The following is a 24526-nucleotide window of genomic DNA, read 5'->3' on the forward strand; positions in this document are numbered from 1 at the left end:
GTTGTCTTATAATATGCATTTATTTTTACCTGATTTGCTCATCGACTCCCAAATGATTCGTACAACGACTCATTTTTACAAACCACTCCTTTGCGTGACGTTAATCGGCGGTGATTGGTCAGATGACCCAGTTAGTTATTGTTTGTTATAGCCTAAAGCATAAACATATTGATAAGGCACTGCAGTACTACAAGACGCTCTATTCTTTATGACAACTCCAATAACAGCGACAAACATTTCACGTATTTAGTCATTGGGTACTGAGACCTCCTTCAGTAACAACTGGCTTGCCAATCCACATTTGAATTCATTTATGTTTTTGAATGATTCGTCATTAAAATGATGAGAACACAATCGGGCTATAGACCATTTTGCAAGATGTAAACAACACTGGTCCAGAAGCACTTTCTGTTTCAGTTTTTTAACACTACATAAAAGCTGGGATAAAATACAACCAACAGAAAATATGAAGCTGAATCAAAAAGTTAAACAAACATCCTTAAGATGTGAAATAAAGAAAATAGTTACAAACTGAAACAGGAAGTGTTTCTGGACCAATGTTGTTTACATCTTTCAAAATGGTCTACGTTGTTGTATCTTTGCAAATATGAACTCTAACCACCGATTCTTCACATGCTCGTCCCTGGGCAATGAAAACAAGTGGCTGAACTATCTTTGCATTGTAGAACACAGTGGCCCTCATTTATCAATCTTGCGTAGAAACGGGTGTATATGTTGGCGTAAGATTATGCTTACACTCCTCTCACCGCCTGATTTATGAAGATGTGCGTACCTTTGAAATCCAGGTGTACGCAATGCCTGCCCTTGATAAATCCCGCGGCCGAAAACGATCGTCATTAGAATAACACGCCTCCAAATATTCAAGTCTCCGCTCCCCCCATGCCCTCATTTTACGCCTTGGACACATGGAAGACGGCAAAGAGTAGAAACTTCTCCGACGTGGAGCCGAAATGACATATCACAATGCATTATTTTACAGCACGTCTTTTGAAATTAGCATTCAATTTCAAAAGAAATTTCATCATCATAATAGTGATGATGATGATGTGATGTGAAGTACCATTCATTCACATTAATAATTGCATGACAATTTGTAATAGTATTATTTTTATTATTATGATTTGTATTAATGATGCTTGTTGTTTAGAAGAAGGATGTCGTTATTATTATTTGTATTATTATTATCATTTAAAAGAAGAAGAACGTATTTTTTTAGTATTTTGTCAGTCTGAATTATTTTTTGGTCATTGAAAGCCTTTCATTAGGCTACCGTCCGTGCGCACCTGCCGGGGATAATCCTGAAACATCAGAGTAAAGCGGGCTCGCAACTGAAGGAATACATATGCTTACAAATCAAATGCTTTGGTAAAGTCACACAAATTAAACATTGAAACACTGCGCATTTCCTCACTTACTCAAAACGTGCGTACACCACCTCCTGAGCTGGTGTAGGATTCGAGCGTGCCGTACGCCCACGTCCATATTGATAAATCTCAAACTCACCGTGGTTTTGAGTGTACGCAAGGTGTACGCTGGAAATTTGGTGTACGCACTTTTGATAAATGAGGGCCAGTGTCTTCTCGACATGACGCTATTCAGCTGAAGTATTTGAATCATAGATTTGAATGTGTTCTAGACAAAGACGGTTCTAGACTTCAAGTTTACACTTCGGTCTGCGCGCGGCCAATATGCTTATGTTTCATATCTACGTCACTACAAAACAGCTAATGACTCGTTTCAAAAACGAATTTCATCGACTCTCACTTTTGAAAGACAATAACTTTATATATGGTGCACTTTCAGATATAAATCTTTGCAGGATGTTTTCATTTCCTTAGAGCTATATTCCACACCACATGAACAGTCATTTTCAAAAATCTGTGATAGGTGCTCTTTAAGAACCCTAGGTCGCTTCACACAATAAAATACAAATAGTAGACAGACAAAAGAAACAGTCAGTCAGCTTATTAGGCCTTATCAAGCGAACAAGCAGAGAAGCAGATGGATACAAGCAAACACTAAAAACAAGTCAAAGTGAAAATAAGTCAAAGATTAAAATAAATATAAACCTTTTTTTGCAAAATATAAATTTCGACAAAAGATGTAAAATAAAAACAGAGGTGAGAGAGCAGAGGCAAGAGAGAATAGAATTGAAGATTTTTTATTGAGCATGGTAAAGATATGAGTTTTAAGTTTTGATTTAAAGATTTGTAGGTTGTCGATGGCACGAAGATTGGGGGGCAGCTTATTCCATATTCCATAGTCTTATAAACTATTAAAAGATATTTTAAACTGTATGTGATTGACCACAGGAAGCCAATGAAGTTGATGAAGGATAGGGATAATATGTGCAGATTTTTTGTAAATGTAAGTGCTTTTGAGTTTTGTATACCATTTGAAAGCTTTGGTGTATTGCATTGTGTATATTTTATTTTTTTTATTTTATTTAACCTTTATTTAACCAGGAAGTCCCTTGAGACTGAGTCTCTTTTCCGAGGGAGACCTGGCCAAGACGGCACACCAGATTCAATTTATATACAAAATACAACAGTCAAAAACAAACAAACAATCATCACACATAAAAGAAAAGAGCAGGTCACATATGGCAGTTACATTTTTGAGTTATATTGCAATTTAACATGGCCTTAAATTCATTTAATGGAACTAGATCATTTAGATGTAACAAATTTTGCAAATTATTCCAGGACCATGGCGCAAAGTAAGAGAAGGCTTTTTTTCCCAGCTCAGTAAAAACCCTTGGAACCTGGTAAGAGAACCGATCTGGTGGAACGGAGAGAAAAACTGCTGGAGTTCTTCTTAAGGAGATTACATAGATACTGTATGCCGGCAATTTACCCAACATGGCTTTATATAGAAAAATATGCAAATGAAGTTGTCTACGTAGATTTAGTGAGCGTACAATGATGAGTACGGTAAACAGAGTTAGTTAAAAAACTTAGAACACAATGATACGCAGAATCTAAAAGGTGCAGAGTACTAGAGGCAGCATGCATGTAGACGACATCACCATAGTCCAAAACACTTAAAAAAGTGGCCTGCACAAGTTTTTTCCTAGCTAACAAGTTAAAACAAGCCTTATGCCTAAAGTAAAACCCCAGTCGTAGTTTCAGCTTTTTTACAAGCTTTTCAACATGAACTTTGAAAGACAGTTTGTTGTCCAGCCAAAAACTTAAATACTTAAATGAGGAAACATTTTCAATTAGGTCCCCATCTAGTGTGTTAATGGTTATTTTATCTGAGGATTGGGGACGAGCCCTAGAAAACATCATAGATGGAGAATTACAATATATATATGTATTGCTTTGGTGGGTAGGCCGCTTTATAAGAATTTACAGTAGTCCAATCTGGAAGTTTTGAAAGCATGAATAACAGTTTCAGCATCTCCAAAGTTAAGGAGTATTTTTTTCTGAATCAATAGTTCGGAGCGGGTATCAAACTGCCAGTCACGTGATTTCAGTAAAAGAGGCATCAATGCGTCATAACTGACATTTCGAAGTGTTTCTTCGAAACAATGGTTCACCGCTGGGGGCGATGATCTCTGTCAACCCATGAATGAGTCACTGAGAATCAATGAACAAGTTTCTGTGGGTTTTACCTGATCTCTGATCAGTTATACGTTTGTAGACATTTTAATTAGACATTAGTATACAACCCCTGACAATTGATAAAAGAAAATAGACACTTGATATTAATCTTATTAGATGACTGCATTTGAAAGATTTCTTTTAATACAAATTTTGCAATACATTTGTAAAAGGTGTTGTGCATATTTGGCTGCATTTACACTGTTCTGACCACTAGGAGTCACCATAGAAACGGGATTGTTTCACGAAGCCTCTATCTGCCCACCACTAGGCAGAGGATCAGGGCAGGCAGCAAACAGCAATGGACCTTTCTCACAACTTCCATATTTTTGACCGTGTGATAAATGACATGTCCCCCATGTCATGTCCGGTCGGCGTGCCAAGCGGAAAAAAAACATGGAACAAAATCGAGACAGAAAAAACTGTGCTCCAAACCGTATTGCCTGCACGGCAGAGAGGGAGAGAGTGAGAGACCTTACGTGTGTGTTTCATGAAGCGCATGTAAGACGGAGAGCATCCTGATTGGCTGGTTTCGGCTTTTAAAAAAATGAATAAAAAATCAAGAATCGAATCGAACCGTGACCTTAGAATCGAAAATTTAATCGAATCGAGGTCGAAGAGTTGGAGAATCGTGACACCCCTAGTGAACAGTGTGGAACTCTCAGAAGGGTGCCATTACAAATTTATAAGGGAGGACTTCATAGACTAAAATTAATTTTAACCAGACTCAGAACACTCAAACCAAGTCCAAACACCAAGGTAAATGCAAACATATTTAAATCAGATAAGTCACACCACATTATACAATTAGTGAGTCATGAGTCAACAAGTGAAGGTATACATGTCTGTTTTCTGGTTTGGTCCCAGATAAGAGTAAAAGGTCCAGTAATTCAATTCAAACCCTATGTTTCCTTAAATCCATGTTTCATGCTTTGGGTACGTTGCAATAATGGTGTCCTTGCAGCACTCAAACGTCCCAGATCTCTGTTGATCCAATATGTTCAAAGAGGATATTGGCATAACCAAATAGTAACTCCATAAGACACAGTACAGCATAGAAAGGAAGATGTCTCAATCCCGTAGCACAAGAAAGATAACTCTGTGGACTCGGTATGTCCGAGGAGTCCTTTTGGATGAGCTCAAAACAAGTTTCTCAACCCGGACTCTAAACATAAGGTTAGCAGAAGGAGGCCATGCTTCTCTCCAACCAAACATACCCCAATTCTTCTTCTCTCTGTTTTTTATCCAGAGGAAGAGAAGTCTGGAGAGCCCCCTAGAGCATAGTAGTAGTACTACTCCTCAAGACCAGAGTAACTGCTCTAAAGGCCGTTACAAGTGCACATCTGAAGTCTCAGCTGAAGGAAATAATGCATTATTTATCAGCTTTAATATAGCAGCCTAAATTTCATATCGGGCCAATAACAATAAAATTACAATTACAAATAAACTCATATCAGCTGATACCTATATGGTGGCTGATCTATTGTGCATTCCTAATAAGTAGTAATTGAATAGAATTTAGTAATAGAATTTAGACTGTTGTTAATGTCAACCTTTAATTATATAGTAATATGCTAACTGACAGGGTTCTTTATCCGTTTATTGCATTATTTGGGACTTGAGAGATTGTTTTCCTTAAGAAAATTGACATACTGTGGAGCCAGACCGATTAATCGGCAGGCCGATATTATCGGATGATATTAGGCATTTTCCAACCTATCGGTATCGGTGGCAGTTATAATGGCCGATAAATGAATATTTTAAAAATAAAATAAAAACGGATGAAACACACTTCAACCATGTCATGAATGTTGGAGTTGTATAGTTTGTCTACCAGAGGGCACTCTACACCGTCCCTGTTGGCAACCCTCATTTATAACGTGCCACACATCCTGCAAACTGATGATCCAGCCAGAGTCGGGCAGAGAGAACCAGTTATCCGCGAGTGAGATCAGTTCCCCATCAGTTCTCTTAACTTAAATAAGCATGACAAAATTTGTGACTATCATGTCCAGTTTTGCTGCTGTTAAATAAGCCGAGAGTGAAGCGGAATCAGCTAGTAATAATTATGTTACGTTGTTGTGTTACGTTAGTAGTTGACTGACTGTCCTTTTAACTTTTGACAATGTAACTGAAGTTAAAGGGCACTATCATGCAAAATTCACTTTTACATGGTGTTTGGTTGTGGCATTGACCCCGCCCTCGGTGATCTGTACACCATCCTCCATTGTTTCAACGACAGCTGGTAATAGGGGTGGGCGGTATATCCAAAATTGTGTTTCACGGCATGACTAATTTTATTTCACGGTAACAATATATTTTGCGATATAGTTATTTATATGTAGTTATCCACAAAACATCGACAAAAAGGGCTTTGTATAATAAACAAACACAAATACTTTAGAAATGAAAAGTATGTCACCTTGTTTGATTTTTATTTTTATTTTATGTAGTAAATTGTTTCTTTGGTTAACTATTTTGATAGCAAAATATAGTAAACAAAACACACTCATCAACTTTTAGATGAACTTCCCACAACAGATTGATATTAATTATTAAATACAACTCAAAGGTGCATTTAAACTTTAAATAAAGTGTTGCTGGATATTTTTTCAATCTCATGCATTGCTTTATCAGTTTATAATATAATTATAATATATATTTATATTACAATTATAATATATATTTTTACCATATGTGTTTATTATACTGCATTTTTAAGGGGCTTGTTTTGCTTTTTTTGTGATATCTGGCAACCCGTCACCCTGAGCTTTAATGAAGAGTAGTCCAGGGCCCGTATCCCTAAAGAATTTTTGCGCAAAAAGTGGCTCCTAGTGGCCAAATTCTAAGAAAATTCTCAGAGTCATGACGTTTTCTTATAATTTCCCCTAAAAGTGACACGAAATCCCAGTTAATATAAAATCGGTTTAAGATTCCTAGCGCTTAAAAGGGCTCCTAAGGCGAGATCTGCTAAGAGCAGGGAAGAGGACTTTTAGTGGCTTAGGAGTTCCCCTAAGCAGCTGCACAAAACTTGTTTTTTCCTTTTTTTCTCCATTTTCTGTGTTTGTAGGATACTTGTTAAACAAGCCTTCATAAATAGACCAGCCAGCAATCACAGACATTGATAAAAGCTGATCCGTGTTACCCTCGTTAAGACCACACTGAGTTGTAACGTTGCAATTTCTACTTCATTAAGGACAGCCCCTTAAGATAGGCCATCTTGTTTTCAATGGGGTCCATATGGGAGTGAGATAATCCCAAAGTAATGTTGTACTTGCAAGTCTTTCTAGCTAAGACGTAAGGCGATGTACACAGTGACGTAACGACGTTGTTCCCTGGGCGCTCTAGTCAGTGGAAAAACAAATAGGTTCTGAAGCGGTTCGCAAGTTGAGCCAACTCCGAACCAACTTTGAACCAGCACCAGCAACACCTTCATCACTGGGAAATGAGATTTAAATTATCTTTGTACACTGTGAAATAATTTGTTGCTGCATTATAATTGGTGCCCTTTAAAGGGATACTCCACCGGGTTTTCATATTAAACTATGTTATTCCCTTAATTAAGACGAGCTGATGCATACCTCTCTCGTCTCAGTGCGTACACTCTATCGCTCTGTATTGCCGCAAAACTATGTTGGCACTTAGCTTAGCCCAGTGCATTAAATATGGGCCAAAACGAGAAGCGACAAAACACTTCCTCGTTTTCCCTATTTAAACACAGTTACTCGATTAGTGTAACTCGACCTAGGCTGGTGACACAAAATAAAACGTTGTGTTTTTCTAAGCATTTAAAATTGATGACTATATTGTATGGCGGAATACCATAAAAAAGTGCTTTAGAGCACTTCAACTTGGCGCAATAATACCTTCACTCGTGAAAAGTCCTCTTACCGGCTCCCGCTTTGTCGCATGTCATGTTGGCTGCATTGACGGAAATAAGAGGGAGGGGGAGAGCGAGAAAGCGGGAGCCGGTAAGAGGACTTTTCACGAGTGAAGGTATTATTGCGCCAAGTTGAAGTGCTCTAAAGCACTTTTTTATGGTATTCCGCCATACAATATAGTCATCAATTTTAAACGCTTAGAAAAACACAACGTTTTATTTTGTGTCACCAGCCTAGGTCGAGTTCCACTAATCGAGTAACTGTGTTTAAATAGGGATAACGAGGAAGTGTTTTGTCACTTTTCTTTTTGGCCCATATTTAATGCACTGGGCTAAGCTAAGTGCTAACATAGTTTTGCGGCAATACAGAGCGATAGAGTGCACGCACTGAGACGAGAGAGGTATGCATCAGCTCGTCTTAGTTAAGGGAATAACATAGTTTAATATGAAAACCCGGTGGAGTATCCCTTTAAGCATTTCTTTAAAAGCACATGGCAGTTATAGCCATGAGATGTATCATCTCTCCTCGAACTGTTATATTGAAAATGTATATTTTACAATTTGCAGTATGACATTATCCATTGCTAAATTATGCTAAATTATAAGGAGTGGGTCCACGATGAAGCTTTGTGATAAATCACAACGTTTGTGATTTATGTGATTTGTGATATGGATTAAGTAATTGAATGTTTGTTAGCTTAAGGTTGTAATGTAATGAAGTGCACTTCTGCTTGAATGTTGCTACAACTAACTGCTGAAATCACTCATATTTCAACAGATTGATCTGTCCCAGCTCTCACCAGAGGAGAAGTGGAGGTCTGTACCTTTCTTTATTATTGTTATTTACAATATATTTATTCAAACTCATACAACCATAAATATGTTTAGATTCTGCAATTAAATGTATTTATTTTTAACGTAATGGTTATTAAAGGGAGGCACGGTGGCTCTGTGGGTAGTTTGCATGTACTCCCCCACAGTTTACATTTCCATGCTTGAAAGTTATTGAATTTGCCATTTTTTTGCCATTTTGGATTCAAGCACTGAAAAGTATGTGAAAACAAACATAGGTGCTTGAAAAATAAACATTATGAACTTGGGTACATACAAGGTGCTTAAAGGGTCCTGAAACACCAAAACACATTTTTTTCAAGTTATACTGTTGGCCTTTTTGTGACTGTGCCTAGTACAGTAAAGATTGACAGGAAAGCGTCAATGGGATCGGCAAAGGAACTCGAGCTGGGAATCGAACTCAGGGAGCTGAAGCCGCAGTTGTGCTATATGTCGGCGCGAACCATGAGGCTAAAAAAGAACCAAAGTTTTTTGACATGTGATCAGATATTTACAGGCTGTTCATCACTGAAAACACTAAAAGCACTCAATACAGTGCTCCTTCCGGGTTGAAAGGCAAAATCAAAGCAACGTTGCGGAATCTAAGGTAGATCTGCATGTATCCGGAGTTTGTGATTGGCTGCCGGGGCTTGTGAATACAATTATACGTCATACTTTTCTGAGCGCTTCTCTGCATATATTCATCTTGTTCAATCCAATCACCAGTATATGTAACAACGGCAACGCACATGGGAGTGGTTTCTGCGTGGAACACCGGGATGAGTTTAACTAGGGGTGGAACGGTACACAGAAGTCACGGTTCGGTTCGTACCTCGGTTCAGACTTCACGGTTCGGTACGATTTCTGTACAATGGAGGGAAAAGCAAAACAAAAATACAGAAGGCATTGTATTTTTTAAATAAGTTGTATTAATAAAGGCATAGAACCTGTTTATTTGTAGTGCACTGACAATAGTTTTATATAATTCCTTCGTTTATTAATTAAATGAATAAAAAGACAAAAAGACCTTGTGATAAGTTTGGTAATTGTACCTGAATTAATTTAAAATTATTTTGCTTTATTTCAGATCGATATATTTATTTTCCTTAATTTTTATTAGGCTAACATTATTAATTAACAATTTAACATTATTCTCATCTGAATTATAAATAATTGATTTCTGTATAAAATAATACTACCATTAAAAACACATTTGATCTTCTTTTTTAATCAATGCAGAATGTGTAAGATTAGTTAGCCGAGGAATATGACGAATGTCCAAAAGATGGGATCCACAGATTGTATTGAGTTGGATAAATATGTTTTGCTTTTAAAACCGTGTGTGTGTGTGTGATTTTGGTTGGGTGACAGTTGTAGGTTACACTTTGTCAAGAGAGTTTACATGGTGACAAAAGCACAATGTTGTGTTTTATTGCGAGTGTACACAAATATAAGAACACTTTTTATGTTTCCATTGTTCTATCTCGCTCACGCACGCACGCACACACACACACACACACACACACACACACACACACACACACACACACACACACACACACACACACACTGCAATCTTGACATCGCAGCCTGTTCGTTATGCGGTCACACCAAACGCGAATAGAGCACCAAAATTTGCGTCTAGTTTGACGCAAAGCGAATAGGATGAGCGTATAAAGCCAACGTTTGAAGTGAATGCGGGTTCAGAGCTAGCCAATGGTACAGATTATGTGTCCCTAAAGAACCCGCGTATCTAACAGTAGTTCCACATTACATTAATTAATATGCACGCGGGTTTTATTTATTTTTATACCGTTGTATTCGTGTAAATTTGTGCACCGAACCATGACTCCCGTACAGTTTCGGTTCAATACGAATACATGTACCGTTCCACCCCTAAGTTTAACAATGTTCACACCATGGATCATAGATGATATACGGATACAGCTTCAAAGGGCTTTAAACGATACCAGACAATGAAGAAGGGTCTTATCTAGCGGAACGATCGGTCATTTAAAAAAAAGTTTACATTTTATAAGCGCAAATGCCCGCCCTGCTCTTTTCTGTGATGCACGTTCGTACTCGTTCATCAAAATGTTTTTTCACATTTTCAAAAAATCTTTTTTCGATTCATTTCATTCGTTGAATTAACCAAATGACTCGAATGACGCATCACAGAACAGAGCAAGGCGAGCATTTGTGCTTATAAAATGTAAACTTTTTTTTAAATGACCGATCGTTTCGCTAGATAAGACCCTTATTCTTTGTCTGGTATCGTTTAAAGCCCTTTGAAGCTGTATCCGTATATCATCTATGATCCATGGTGTGAACATTGTTAAACTTAAGGGTGGAACGGTACATGTATTCGTATTGAACCGAAACTTAAACTTTTTAATTTATTTTTGAAATGACCGATCGTTCCGCTAGATAAGACCATTATTCATTGTCCACTCAGAAAAAAAGGTACGAAAGCTGTCACTGGGGCGGTACCTTTTCAAAAGGTACACTTTTGTACCTAAAGGGTGCATATTGGTACCTTCATGGTACACTTTTGGACCTAAAGGGTGCATATTGGTACCTTGATGGTACATATTTGTACCTTTAGGTACAAAAGTGTACCTTTTTGAAAAGGTACCGCCCCAGTGACAGCTTTCGTACCTTTTTTTCTGACAGTATCTGGTATTGTTTAAAGTCCTTTGAAGCTGCACTGAAAATCATTTGGACCTTCTTGTACCCAATGAAGTCCATTATATGGAGAAAATCCTGTAATGTTTTCATCAAAAACCTTAATTTCTTTTCGACTGAAGAAAGAAAGACATGGACATCTTGGATGACATGGGGGTGAGTAAATTATCAGCAAAAGATTTTTTTAAGTGAAATACTCCTTTAAAAATAACCGTTTTTCTAACCCATATATGCTTAACAGTCCTTCCAGAAAAACGCGGAGTTTTTTTGTGATTGTTGCGGGCAAAAATCCTTGATTATGCGGCCCGTTTTCTTTAAAAATGCGATGGAATATGCGGGATATTTATGCAATTTTATGCGATGAAATTGCGGGAACTTGCGAAAATTGCGGGAACTTGCAAAAATTGCAGGAACTTGCAAAAACATTTTCAAAATCACAGAGTTTGATATCAAGTTCTTGACATTTCTTTTACACATTTTCTGATAAGTATAACATATGAGAAGTAGCCTAAAACATGAAACAACAATTTGGAAAAACAAAAACAAGAAAACAATAAAGAAAAAAAAAATAAAGATAGAGGGCATCACAGACATATTAAATTTCTTTAGCAGAGATACAGATCTTTTGGGCTTTTCGTTTTTTTTTTTAAATTTTAAAGACTCAAGATACATTTTAAAGGCTGTTTTGAAATGAGCAAAGTTGGGTTTTGAGTTACTCCACTTAGTTTGATGAATATGAAATTTTCCTAATAATAGAAAAAAATCATGAAGATGACAAATTTAAGACAAGGTTGCAATTCATTTTAAAACCTAGAAATTGAGACATCTCATTCCAAAAGATTGAAGAATAGGGACATTCAAAGAATAAGTGCACAATAGACTCTCTTTCACAATTACAAAATCAGCAATGTTTTATTTCAGACTGTAACGAGTGTAACTAAGGTGTGGCCCCTTTAAGAGCTGCGCGCTGAACTGTCTGCAGTGTGTGCGCCTCAAACAACCCATGTGTGCGGGTAATTTCTGTTTGATGCTTATTCTTTTATCTTATTTTGTTTATTAAGTAACGATGTGACGGTAGAACGTGTGACAGACAGTTATACGAGTTCGATTTGTGATGTCAATCGCCTCCGTGAGTCTTTCTGGCCTCTGCAATAACTTCAGCTGTGAGCTATCCCGTCGCGTACTTGCGTCATTTCATAACGTTCCCATGGAAACAGGGGGAAATGGCTGCTCTTGTACGAAGCAAACGCAACATTTTTCAACTTTCTGCGAAGATATATGTGACTTTTTTTTTTGCAACGAAAATGCGAGGATTATGAAATCATGCAAGCCCCACATATTTTGCATGGAAATCGGCATTTTATGCGGCGAAAGTGCGGCTTATTTGAAAAAATGCGGCCCCCGCATAAATATGCGGACTTTGGCTGATTTTGCATTGAATTCAGCGATCGCATAATCGCGTTTTTCTGGAGGGACTGGCTTAAACAATTGCCTGATGGGCTGTATGAGCCCTTCTCTGATCACTGCAATTGTCTCTATAATCCTGTACAGTAAAATAAATAAGAGTTATTGGGTACAGAATTTAAGACAAGGTGTGACGTCATGCGCGTTCACGCTCACCTGGCTATGTCTGGCAGGTTTGTGTATTCACCACCATTCTCCGTATCAGTGACGACAACTTGAGCGACAAAAGTAGAAGATGGATTCAAAGAGTTTGTAGTTTATTCCAAACCCAATGCAAACTCCACGCAAGACAAAGAAAATAAAACTTTTGTCCAGTGCCAGGCGTTGAATAAGACGAGAGTCAACATCGGGAAGGCTTTCAACGAATGGAGAGATCTCCTGTCTGCTCTAGGGCTCAAACGGGATGCTATACAAAGTAATAACTTGTATTGTTCATGAAGGTGTTTCCATAATAATACAATTATAAGTGGATACAGTAAGCACATAAAACAGTTCAACATGGAGATAGATGGAAACAAAAACCGAAGTTTTCTACTACCCCGTTTTCCCCTTACACATAAGTGTGTAATTTACTCAAATGCCTTTCCTTTCATATATTTAAAATGACTAGCAGATTTATAACTTTATTACCTCTGAAGACATTATGACTAACAAAAGATTTGTGCGGCTGGGCTGATGCTCCTTTGGTTATGAACAGCTCGTACAAGCATGCGTGTGGTCCATGAGCGTGCACACCTCTGGTTGCAATTTCGCTTATCGTCAGAGGGGGCATAGTTCTGCATAAACTCAGAGACTTGCGCGATGTACCTTTTAAAGATAGTTTTGAGCTAAAATGATTTTAAAAGTCTTTAATGCTGATCAGCTGATATATGGAATCCTTTGCAGCGCTGCTATCTCCAGACTCAGATTCAAAAGCACTCCTAAAGCCAGAGCTGGCCTGCCAAGGTATTCGGCTGGCCAAAAAACTCTGGGCATTGGCCCCGTCGAGAACCAATCAAGCCCCGGAAGTGACAGTGGAAACACAACTGGCTTTGGCATGTCCGCTATTGGCCCCCTTATTTGAACATTATTACGAGGGCATATAAAATCATGATCTCTACGATTCACTTGAAAATCTTAAAGGGGGGGTTGATTGCGATTTCACTTTTTTCATTTTAAATAGTGTGTAATGTTGCTGTTGGTGCATGAATAGTATCTGCAAAGTTGCAGCGCTGAAAGTTCAATGTAAGCTGAGATATCGTCTTTTAAAAATCAGAAATTTTAATGCCTACAAAAATTACTCGAATGGGACTGCAACGGGTTTTAAACGTAACTAACCCATACATTTGCATCAACCCTCCCTCCGGAATATGCAAAAAAGGGCATGGCCATATTTCTGCTGCTCGTCTTCTGTGTTTGGTCTTCCCACGGACGTTATAGTTCGTCAACAATGGGTACAATTTATGTTTGATTACGTTTAAAATTACAATCGTAATTTAGCTCTCTGTGCTGTGCATTTTGCGAAGTTTCTCCACAAAATCATTTGTGGAATCTCCACAAATTCAATGTCGGATTCAACAAGAAACTGTTATTAAAACATGAAGCAGTTCCAACTTTAAAACCAGAAGCAGCAGTTGTTGGGCCACAACCTGAAAGTAAGACTTAAAACTAAAACATTATGTCTGAAATTATAGATGCAAATACATTTAAAATTATTATCAAATTAGTTAAGCCATTTCGTGCCAACGACAAATGCATACAAACATTTTGGACCTGAATTTGTATGTACTAATTTTGTAAATGTATTTTTCATGTGTATATATACCGTATTTTCCGCACTATAAGGCGCACTTAAAAGCCTTTAATTTTATCAAAAAACGACAGTGCGCCTTATAATCCGGAGCGCCTTATATATGGATCAATTGGTAAACAATGCTCTGCGTTATTAAATTCACCTGCGAACTCGGGCTCCTGTCCATCTTAAGGAGGTCGGTTACACACCGAACGAGAAGCTCAGCACCGCGTAGTGCAGCGCCACATCTTTAAAATTCGAACACATTATTCTCTATGAGTGCACACACACCAGCGCCGCCATTCGCCGTCTATCCGCGGCGCCCAGCAACAGCTCAGGACCGTGTTCAAAATCCTGCTGCGCCACAGAGCGCCATTTACATAGATATATACATAGTTTCTAATGGATCCTGACTTCGCCCTATGCTGCAATATATATTTAGTTTTGCATTCATTTACAGAAATCAGCTGCTTAAATGACAATTGTTGATGTTATTGGATTTTCAGGTGAGATTCTCAATTCATTCAGTAAACGGATGCTCTGAGGTAAAGTTTTCAGACTGCAGACTCCGATTGTATTTAATTGTACAGTACAATCATAACATAGAACAGTCATTATCTTCATTTCATAATGTCATTAAACATAACAATATTGCTGGCCATTCACTGATGAGAAAGTGCGAGTCTGGTGTGCGATACCTGGAGTTGTCCTAGACCTGGCGTGGCGCGGCGCTTCTCGTCCGATGTGGGACGCCCTTTATGCCAGCTTTGTCACACGGCAGTTCAACCTCGAGTCGTATAAATCAGGTTATGTGTGTAAGTAACGTGCCCGCTCCCAAGCGCTCACTCTTAACAGACACACTGTCCCCGGTGCTGCTCGCGCGTCACAGAATGTTAATAAAGCGCTCCCCGTTCACAGTAACCGAGTTGTCTCATTCAAAATAGCCAGCTGTTGCTGTCAGTGAGCCGCCTTATAGTGTGGAAAATACGGTACTTTATGGCGTAATTTTTTGATTTGATCAAGAACGTAATCCAATGCAAACACTGTTTATGTATATAGCCATTTAGTTTGATGCTATTTTATGTAAGACAAGCATGTATAAAGTTAAAAAAATTATAGGCTATGTAATCGCAGCAAACTTCAGCTGCTGTTGTCAGTGTACAATAGGGTTTTAACACAGTTGCCACATGTAGGCTACACCTAAATAAAACGATACACTGAGTAAACTAAGTTTTGTGAATAGATAAACGGTTGTTCATAATATCGATAAAACAATAACTTTAAAAAACATATTAAATGTTTAATCTGGAGAAAACCATATCTCAAAAGCTGACAAGCAGCAGTAGCATTTTCAAGTAACAACGTATCGAAGTTCTTATAATAATAGTAGAATAGAATAATAAATATAGCTGCGAGCAGCGATTGCGGGCCCAAGCCGGTGGCACCGCAATCCCGGTGCCTTTAAAGTGTCGGGGTTGCGGTGCCACCGCCTTTGGCCCTCATCGCTGCTCACAGCTATATTTATTTATTTATATATATATATATATATATATATATATATATATATATATAAGCCAGTGGCACTGCCACCATGGTGCCTTGAGGGTTATTGTGCACGACATGCAAAACGTAACCCTGCTTTGACTGATGCAAGCTCGACACCAGTTCTTTTTGACAGTGTGGGTGCAAAAGTGTGCATCGAGGGCATATATATAAACCACAAAGTATGCGTGAGTAACCTTCTGAAACCTAAAATGAAAAATGAGACGCCCTACAGATGTCATGAATTTAACGGACACATGATATAAGTACACAAGACTGAAAATACATATGAAGTGTATCTTATTGTTTCTCGTTGCCTCTCGTATTGAGCTATTTTGTCCGCACACAGGACTCACTGCCAATCACATGTTCTCACATTATTCTCTTTCTATGAAAGCTGTAAACTGCATTCACCAGTTTTCACTCTACAGCGGTTAACCAGAGCACTGAAATTATTTCTCACTAAAACTACAATCAAATGGATTTCCACACATTTCGCGTCGGTCCTCTGCGTGGCATTTTTTATTTTCTGTGCGGCAGTGGCTTCAGAAGTGCACACGCTCAGAGGGAACTTTAACACACACACGCTCAGTTCAATCGCGCCCCCCCCTCTCTCTCTCTCACACACACACACACACACACACACACACACACACACACACACACACACACACACACACACACACACACACACACACACACACACACACACACACACACACACACACACACACACACACACACACACACACACTTCTACGCGCGTGCCTCTCTCAAGCCGGAGTGTGTGTGTGTGTGAACAGTGGAAACAGGAAACAATCCGTTATTTTTTTGTTCATACAGGACAACATTCAGACTGCAAGCTGTTTACCTATATTTGTGTACACTCGCAATAAAACAACATCCTCTGTCACATACATAATAAATATAGAAAAATAATGACACAAGAGGGCATTATAGCCCTATTTAGGATTTTGAGTTTAAACTATCGCCCGAAGTGATTCTGAAAGAATGGTAAAGTTTATGCCACGGCAACAGTATCAAAGATATCAAGAATCCATTCACAGGTGTAATGGCAAGTTTTAGAGGTTAATGAAAACAGCATCAAAGGTATAAGAAACTTTCCGAACAGGCAAACTGTAATAAAGAGAAAAGGTTTATTCTTGTGAGGAGGCCTCTTTTCAGAGCCGCAGCTACCCAGCTCGGAAAACCAGAAGACCTGTTTGATTTACCACAAACATGACATTTTATACAGTAAAACTCCTCCTTCCTAGTTTCTGTAACTTTCCACATCTGTTGTCTCAAAAGGTGACCATGCCCCTCCTTGCCACCCCAAGGCTGTATAATTAACATAAGAAACAGGGCCATTTGTTCTACCACTTTGTGTGTGTGTGTGTGTGTGTGTGTGTGTGAGAGAGAGAGAGAGAGAGAAACATATGATGGCTATTATTCATATTAGTTAATATTAAATTTTTCCACAACAACTGCCCCCTTTTTATCATTCAGATTACCCATAATCATAATAATAAAAATCAATAGAAAAATTTCAGTCGTATCATCACAGTTATACTCTTCATATCCGATTTTTGTATATCTGAAAATAAAATCCATCATCCCTTGGCACCGTTGGCCACCCACATGAAGTTAAAGTCCATAAAGATATGTTTTCTGTTGTGTAGTTTCATCTCCAGACTTTCCGTCCAGGCTTGTTGCAATATCCGCTGGTCAGGTCTAAGTCTTTGTTCTCCCTTCAGCCCTGCATGAGGAGGTTCTATCACATAGTGTTGCACTGTTCCATAAAAAAAAACTTCACACCTCCACAAGAAAAGGCACTGAATCTGGGAGCAAACGCTGGTTCCTCTTTCCGAGGCAGGAGACAGTTGTGAACTATAGGTAGCAGGAATTCTGTGATTCAAAAGAACATACGGTACAACAAACAACAAAAGCGTACAGCATTCTTGATGGTCAGAGATTTGAAATGGTCAGATTCAAATTTATCTTAAATTTATGTACTTCCAAAATATGGTCAAGGGAGAATAAAAGAAGATCTTACTAGCCCTTACACTGTTTCTGTCATTGCAAACCAAACACAGAGATTAAATTGAATTAATGTCCAAAAACATTGTTGAAAATAAAATGGACAAAATACAAATGTGCAGAAACAAAACAAATAATAAAGTAAACTCAAAGTAAAACAAAACAAAATCAGTTATCAAATGGTGTTATCTATGTGTCTGCATTTAGCTGTGTCTATGTGTAAATTCATCATGCCTCAAAACAAAGATTAGGGAGTTTTACAATTGTGATGCAAATTTGGCCCTGTTTTTGTAACAGGGAGCCAGCATGAGAATGTGAGTATGAGATGTGATCTGGCTCAAAATCTTCCCACACCAATGTTTTTGTTAAGAAGCATGATAAAAGTGCAAAGTTCCTGTTGTGAGCAAAGCATTCTCATGGTCAATGCAGTTGTGAAGCACATTGTAATCACATGGTAATTTTACCTCCTTTACGTGGTTTTACTACAGCTATATGGAGAATAGCAGAGTTATCCACTAAGGGGACACATTCAACAGTCATTATTCAATTGGGCACATTCCTGTATCAAAATCTGCTCTGCTCTGTAGAGAAAAATAAATTTTGAGTTTAAGTATACAGTTTCTTTTCGCCCTGGCGCTTCCCGTCGGATCAGTCCTGCAATTTGTTATACAACAATTTTTTTTTTTAGGACATTTTTTGTCCCCTAAACCATATTATATTTGGCCATTGTTACCATTACATCCCCCTTTTTGATGCATAAATTCATCCTTGCATCAAATTAACACAATGGTGTCCTCATCATTTGAAGGCTAATAGCCCTCAGTCTTACCTTCTATTTTCTGTCAAGTCAGGTCATGCTGTACAGACTTGTCAATGTCAGTCATAATTTTTCCTTTGTTTAAATTAATCATAAACGTTAAGGGCTCTCTTGATAATTCGATATCTTAGCCAATATGTCACTTTGTTCTTGCCATAAAATTATCAACCTCTCTTGAATTTGTTATTCGCCTTAATTCTTTCCAGAGGTTAATGATACACATTATTCTGATAGAGCAACTCCTCTAAACTCACTCTCATCTAGACATAAAGTGCAATCACCATAAAATACATCTAAATATGAACCGTTCATATTTCTTATTTTTTTATCTAAAAAGATTTACAGTTTAAATGATATTTTAGACCCTGCGTATTTCTATATCTTTTATCTAATTATTTTCTATGGCCTCTTAACTATAGTTTAAAACATGTTTGTTCATTATTCTTTTGATTTTAGAAAAGTCAGCTGTGTTGGTTTTGGTTCATTATCATTAAATTGCTTCAGCTTCTTTGTCTGAATGAAAAACAGAAAGATAGAGTACACAGACCTTTCTTCTTCAAGCAGTCTCTCTCTCTCTCTCAAACAAACGAATAATCTTTTCAACAGCCTCCTAAGACTGTAATTTAGACAGGGTAAATTCCTTACACTAAACTTTTGACCTTTGTTATTCAGACTTTTAGTTGTCCTAATCTTTAGCCACCACCATGTCTCTACCCTGATTTTGCCACACACTCCTTGCCCTTAAGGCAATTAACATCATAAAAATGTTTGTCAATGTCTCCACATCGGATGCATCCAACTGTGGTCTATGTTAATGATGTTTGAGACACCCCATTGTCTGATAAGATTCCCTGTGTCTCACACCGGCCCCATTTCTACAATCGACTACCATTTGTTTAGATTGTGTTGAATTTCAAATGTGTTGAAACAAAATAACTTCACTTCTTTTATCTCAATGATAATTAAGCCATTTTGGAGGATGAGTTCATTCTAAAGTATATTTGGGAGTGGACTCTTGGTTGAAGCAGACTAAACTGTATCACAGTCCTCTGAGTCCCCTCTCTGATGCCCTTTGCCCAAAGTGGCATCACATTCCACTCCCTTCGCACAGTTTACACCTCTTTTTCCTGGTGGGCAGGTGCCCAGTAGCGGTGAAACCCTGCCTTAGGTTGTCTTTTAGGGCTATCGAAGATCGTACCCGTCGTTGGGATGACACCTCATGCATACTGGTTACAGCTCCATCCAATTTGGCAGAATTATCAAAGAGACTTTTCTAAAAATTGACAGTTATGACTTTTCTCGTGGGTGTTGGTGAGAAGACATTCAAGAATCATCACAGTCCAGTAGGACAGTATTTAATTAAATTAACCTTTTAAACATCCTCAGCAAAATCACAATGCTTGGAAATTTAGATCACGACCGTACATTCAGTGTACATCTATATCTGTAGCCTAGAGCCATCGATTCTGAATGGTGGAGGCTAAAGAAAATGAGACAAAGAAGTTACTGGTCCTAAAATAAACTAATCAAAAAATGTCTCTTCTATCGTATAAGGTCTGCATTATTTTAAAGACGTCTTTAAAATCATTCAGGTTTGCTCCTAAAGTATTTACAAATTGTCCTCTGCTTCTTATTATCACTTATAACACACTCAGATAACAGCTTTTAGCTGTCATTGAAAGAGAGAGAGAGAGAGAGAGAGAGAGAGAGAGAGAGAGAGACAGACTCTTGAGTTATTCAGGACTGGTACTTCCTGCTTCCTTCAAAACGTGTAACTTCAGACTTTAACTCTAGCCCAGCTTAAGGCATCTTTTCCATAAATTACTTGTACTTTTTAATACAAGCCCAATTTTATAAGAGAATTTAGACATTACACATTTCTACTCGGATTAAGACTCTGTCATGCTGGCAGCTTCCGTCCCAACACACAAGATTAAGATATGCAAATTGTTTCAGCCAAACCACAGCTTATTTTCTAAAATCAACATCAGCTTCTAAAATCCTTTCTTGGTCAATTTTTCAAGTTTTGGTCAAGTTTTTTTTCACATTTTACATTTGTCAACTGTTAAACCTGTAACACTGCTTGCTTAGCCTATTTTATCTTTTATAAAAATAGTAATGCTTCAAATTTCATCTAAATTTTATTTGCCAGGTTCCTAATGGCCATAGTTTAATATCTGACTTAGTTTTTTTATTTTCTAGGAGTTTACCAATTCTGCAATTAGCAATACTTTTTAAAAGTATTTGCAACTCATTTCTTATCTGTCTCTTTCTCAACCCAATTGAAACCCGATCTAACAGGTTAGAAATACAATTTAACAGTGGGACGCTCAACCCCCCTTCTTGGGTGTTTTACTGTTCTCACCCCTGTGAACTTAAAACAATACATAATACGATGGTCCTTCTAAGCCCCCTCCTGTTCTTTCTCAGACCAAAATGTTAATATCATGACTTAAACACTGATCTATATTCAAATGCACACAAAAATATTCTTATACATTTAAATTTCAGGATTTCATGAATACACTGAGACAAAGCAAATGTAAATGATTCAGCAGCAGCAGCAGCAGCAGACACGCTAATCTGATCAGTCTGACCAGAGTGGTCAAACCTTAACCATTACAAAAGCAAAGCTGTATCTTGAACTTACTGGCCAGGAAGTGCATAAAGACAATGTTTGACACCTGGAATGCTTGGCTTAATCTTCTTGGCCTCAAAATGGTAAATACTGTAAATACATTTTTCAGTTAAAAATCTCAGCTTTCATCCACAGCTACATGTTAAATAGCTGCTTAAGTTTAACTTTAGTCATGGAAATGATTCCCTGATCCAAAATTCCTTCATAACACAGACTGTCTTTAATTTAGCATTATCATCAATAACACTGATTTCAAAACCCATTATAGCATCCGGAAGCCGGGCTAATAAGCATGCACTATTTGCTGTATTACTTAGTCCCTTCTCAGTTATTAGGAAAAGGCATCATCTGCAAGTACCAGGATATATGCATTTGTTTATCTATTTATAATTTTTATAAAAATAAACTATAATTTCCAATTTATTTTATGATAAATGAAGGTTTGATGGCTAGTCCATCTTTTCACTACCCCACTATAAACCCTTTGGTTCGAAAACACAATGGTTATTAAACTAAATCTGCAAGTATCTTTAAAGTTAGAGCTTCAGAGAAGAGCTGCTTACAGCATTTTGCTCTCTTTTGTCTTCCCATCATGACTGTTCAGTTACGATTTACTATATCTATAATACAATAAAGCACATTCACATCATCATTTCAATCATTATTTTATCACGTTTGTACTTTTACTGGAAATACTTTTCCATATTCTGCTTGATAAACCTTTCATACCATTTCAACTTACTTGGACTTAACAAGTGTTCAAAAATGGTCATGAATTCTATTTTTTCCCTTTTATATTCCAGCTTCTTCTTTATCTGGTGTTTTCTTCCAACACTATTGTTTTCCCTTTTATATTCCAGCTTCTTCTTTATCTGGTGTTTTCTTCCAACACTATTGTTTTCCCTGCCTTCTTCCCCTACATGCATAAACCATCCTTCTACATTTTATTTCTACATTCTGATTCTATCCAACAACTCACTGCGTGGAAAAACTCACATTTTTCCTACCATCTATCTATCCTCAATCCAACAATTCATTGTTAAATTCTATCTGGAAAAACCCATATTTTCCTATTTTCTTCCCCTACATTCAGATCCTTTCATTTTACCTGCTTTTTCATAAAACAATTCATAGTCTGCTCGCATTCTTTATAGCCTACGTATACTACCACAACAACTGGTTTCACTTCACAAACATTTTCAACAATTCATCATTCACAACATTGCTAAAAAAACACAATTATAAGCAGATTTCTTCATTACAGATAGCATAGTATAAATCAGTATAGGCCTACGTGTCATTGTGTGTGTGTGTGTGTGAAAAAAAAAATCACTTCTCTGTCTTGCGGACACGATCGCTTCCTGCTGCGAACCAGAACCTCTCCTGCTTTCCGTTCCTCCCGTATTTCAGTCCGACTTTAAATTCAGACACGCATCGCTCCAGTGCCCGTCTCTCTTGCACAGTCTGCATATGGTACAGTCCCTGAACGAATGGTTGTTTGAAGTACACACAAAGCATCGCCATTTCTTTTCTCTTTTTTGTTTAGTTTTAGGCTTGTTTGTTTTTGCTGCTTCTCCCGCTGCTCGCGCTTGTGCGTCTCGTGCTGCTTTTTTGATCGGAGAACAGTCGAGATCGTAGTTCAGCTTCAGGGTTCTCAGTACAAAGACAATCTCGGTATCAGTTTGGAAAACTGAAGTGTAAAAATTACCTAGGTTTTTGCTAGATGACCCCATTTTGGAAATCACAAACACACTGTTTATAAGTAGAATTCTGCTCCGTCAGAGCCTCACACACACACGCGACAAAAAAAAACACCGGCAGCAACCCCCTTTGTTGCTTTTCACTGACCCTCTTTCCTAATCGCACTTATTTTTCATTTGACCGAAAACTGGTTTGTAAAAATAACCTAGTTTACGGTTAGATGACCCCATATTGGCTGAATCTCCCCTCTTGGATTTTTTCCTCGACGCGCGTCTAATAATCTGTTGAACGTCTTCAGCAGACCCGATTCTGTCACCTCGTATCGGCAAGGTTAGCAAATTTGCTCTGTAAATACGATTTACTATTTTTCCTGTGCACCAAATCAATCAAGCGTGATTCTTCCGTTCACTTTTACAAGAATTAATTCAAGCGCGGTTCTCCGCCCGCTTTTACTAGAATGATTAGTTTACAACAGGATTTTGCCTAAACCTGTACTTCAGTTGTGAATCTCCTGTTCACTGGGTGTCTCTACCTGTACACCAAGGTGTCTCCCTGTACACCTACGAGCAATTATGGTACGTCGCATCCACTTCCGTCCATCTACATGAGCTTAGTTTTTTTTTAGAGATCGGTCTGATACTGTCAGATCAATCTCTCCCTCAAAAAACTAACTCTGCTCGTACCAAAGAACCAAACTCAGCCAATACGGTTCATGTTCACTCACATTCATCAACACTTAACATCAATAAAACAATTTGCCATTTCTTACCCAGAGATGCTTTCTCCTTTTCTGTAATTGCCACGGATTCTTTTAATCCTAGTGAGATTTCATTTCCCCTGGTCTGGATGCGGTTGTTGGCTCTCTCTCTCTTAACCTGTGTTTGAGTTCTATCTCAAACCATCGAGGTATGAGACCGGCTGCCTGTTGCTGCCAGGGTTGTGCACTTTCCGTCCAATCCGTTCCACGACCAGGAGAAAGAAGATTCTGCACAGGATCAACACTTCTGACACCAACTGTAATGGCAAGTTTTAGAGGTAATTGAAAACAGCATCAAAGGTATAAGAAACTTTCCGAACAGGCAAACACTGCATGAAAAGTGGGGTTTTCGTCCCCGTAAACTGCCGGAAATCTCCCTAATTTTCGGCAGTTAACGACAATTTACAGACTGTGAACGTCGCGTTCGTCTGTGCCACATATTGACGGAAACGAACCATGACGTATACATGGAGCGCTCGCGGAGGTGTGAATGGCCCTAATTAGCATATGAATAGCAGCACTGCGCGCGCCTTGCCAGAGAATGGCTTGAATTTCCTCACTCAGTATTGGTTGAAATTCACTACATTTAAACAAGAAAATCACTCGTGATTGGTTGGCAGATCTGTTACTATTGGTCAGCCGACATAAAATTATAATAATAATAATAATATATATATATATATATATATATATATATATATATATATATATATATATATATATATATATTCATATGATATGCTATTATGTTGTATATTCATGTCATTGTTATCCTAT

At 37.9% G+C, this 24526-nt stretch overlaps 1 protein-coding gene across 3 annotated transcripts in view; it reads left to right on the forward strand.

Moving 5' to 3' along the window:
- rnf121 (ring finger protein 121) overlaps window positions 1–24526 on the forward strand; it is a 141188-nt gene that overhangs the window by 13553 nt on the left and 103109 nt on the right. For 2 of the 3 annotated variants that reach the window (XM_089123423.1, XM_089123424.1), the window contains exon 2: window positions 8285–8322. The exons of the other annotated variant lie outside the window; for it this stretch is intronic. In XM_089123423.1, coding sequence (XP_088979549.1) covers window positions 8285–8322 — 38 coding nt within the window. The remainder of the gene's footprint in view (window positions 1–8284; window positions 8323–24526) is intronic. 3 annotated transcript variants of the gene reach the window in all.

Source organism: Pimephales promelas, chromosome 19, assembly GCF_988280905.1.
Source record: "Pimephales promelas chromosome 19, fPimPro1.hap1.1, whole genome shotgun sequence".
Lineage (NCBI taxonomy): Eukaryota > Metazoa > Chordata > Actinopteri > Cypriniformes > Leuciscidae > Pimephales > Pimephales promelas.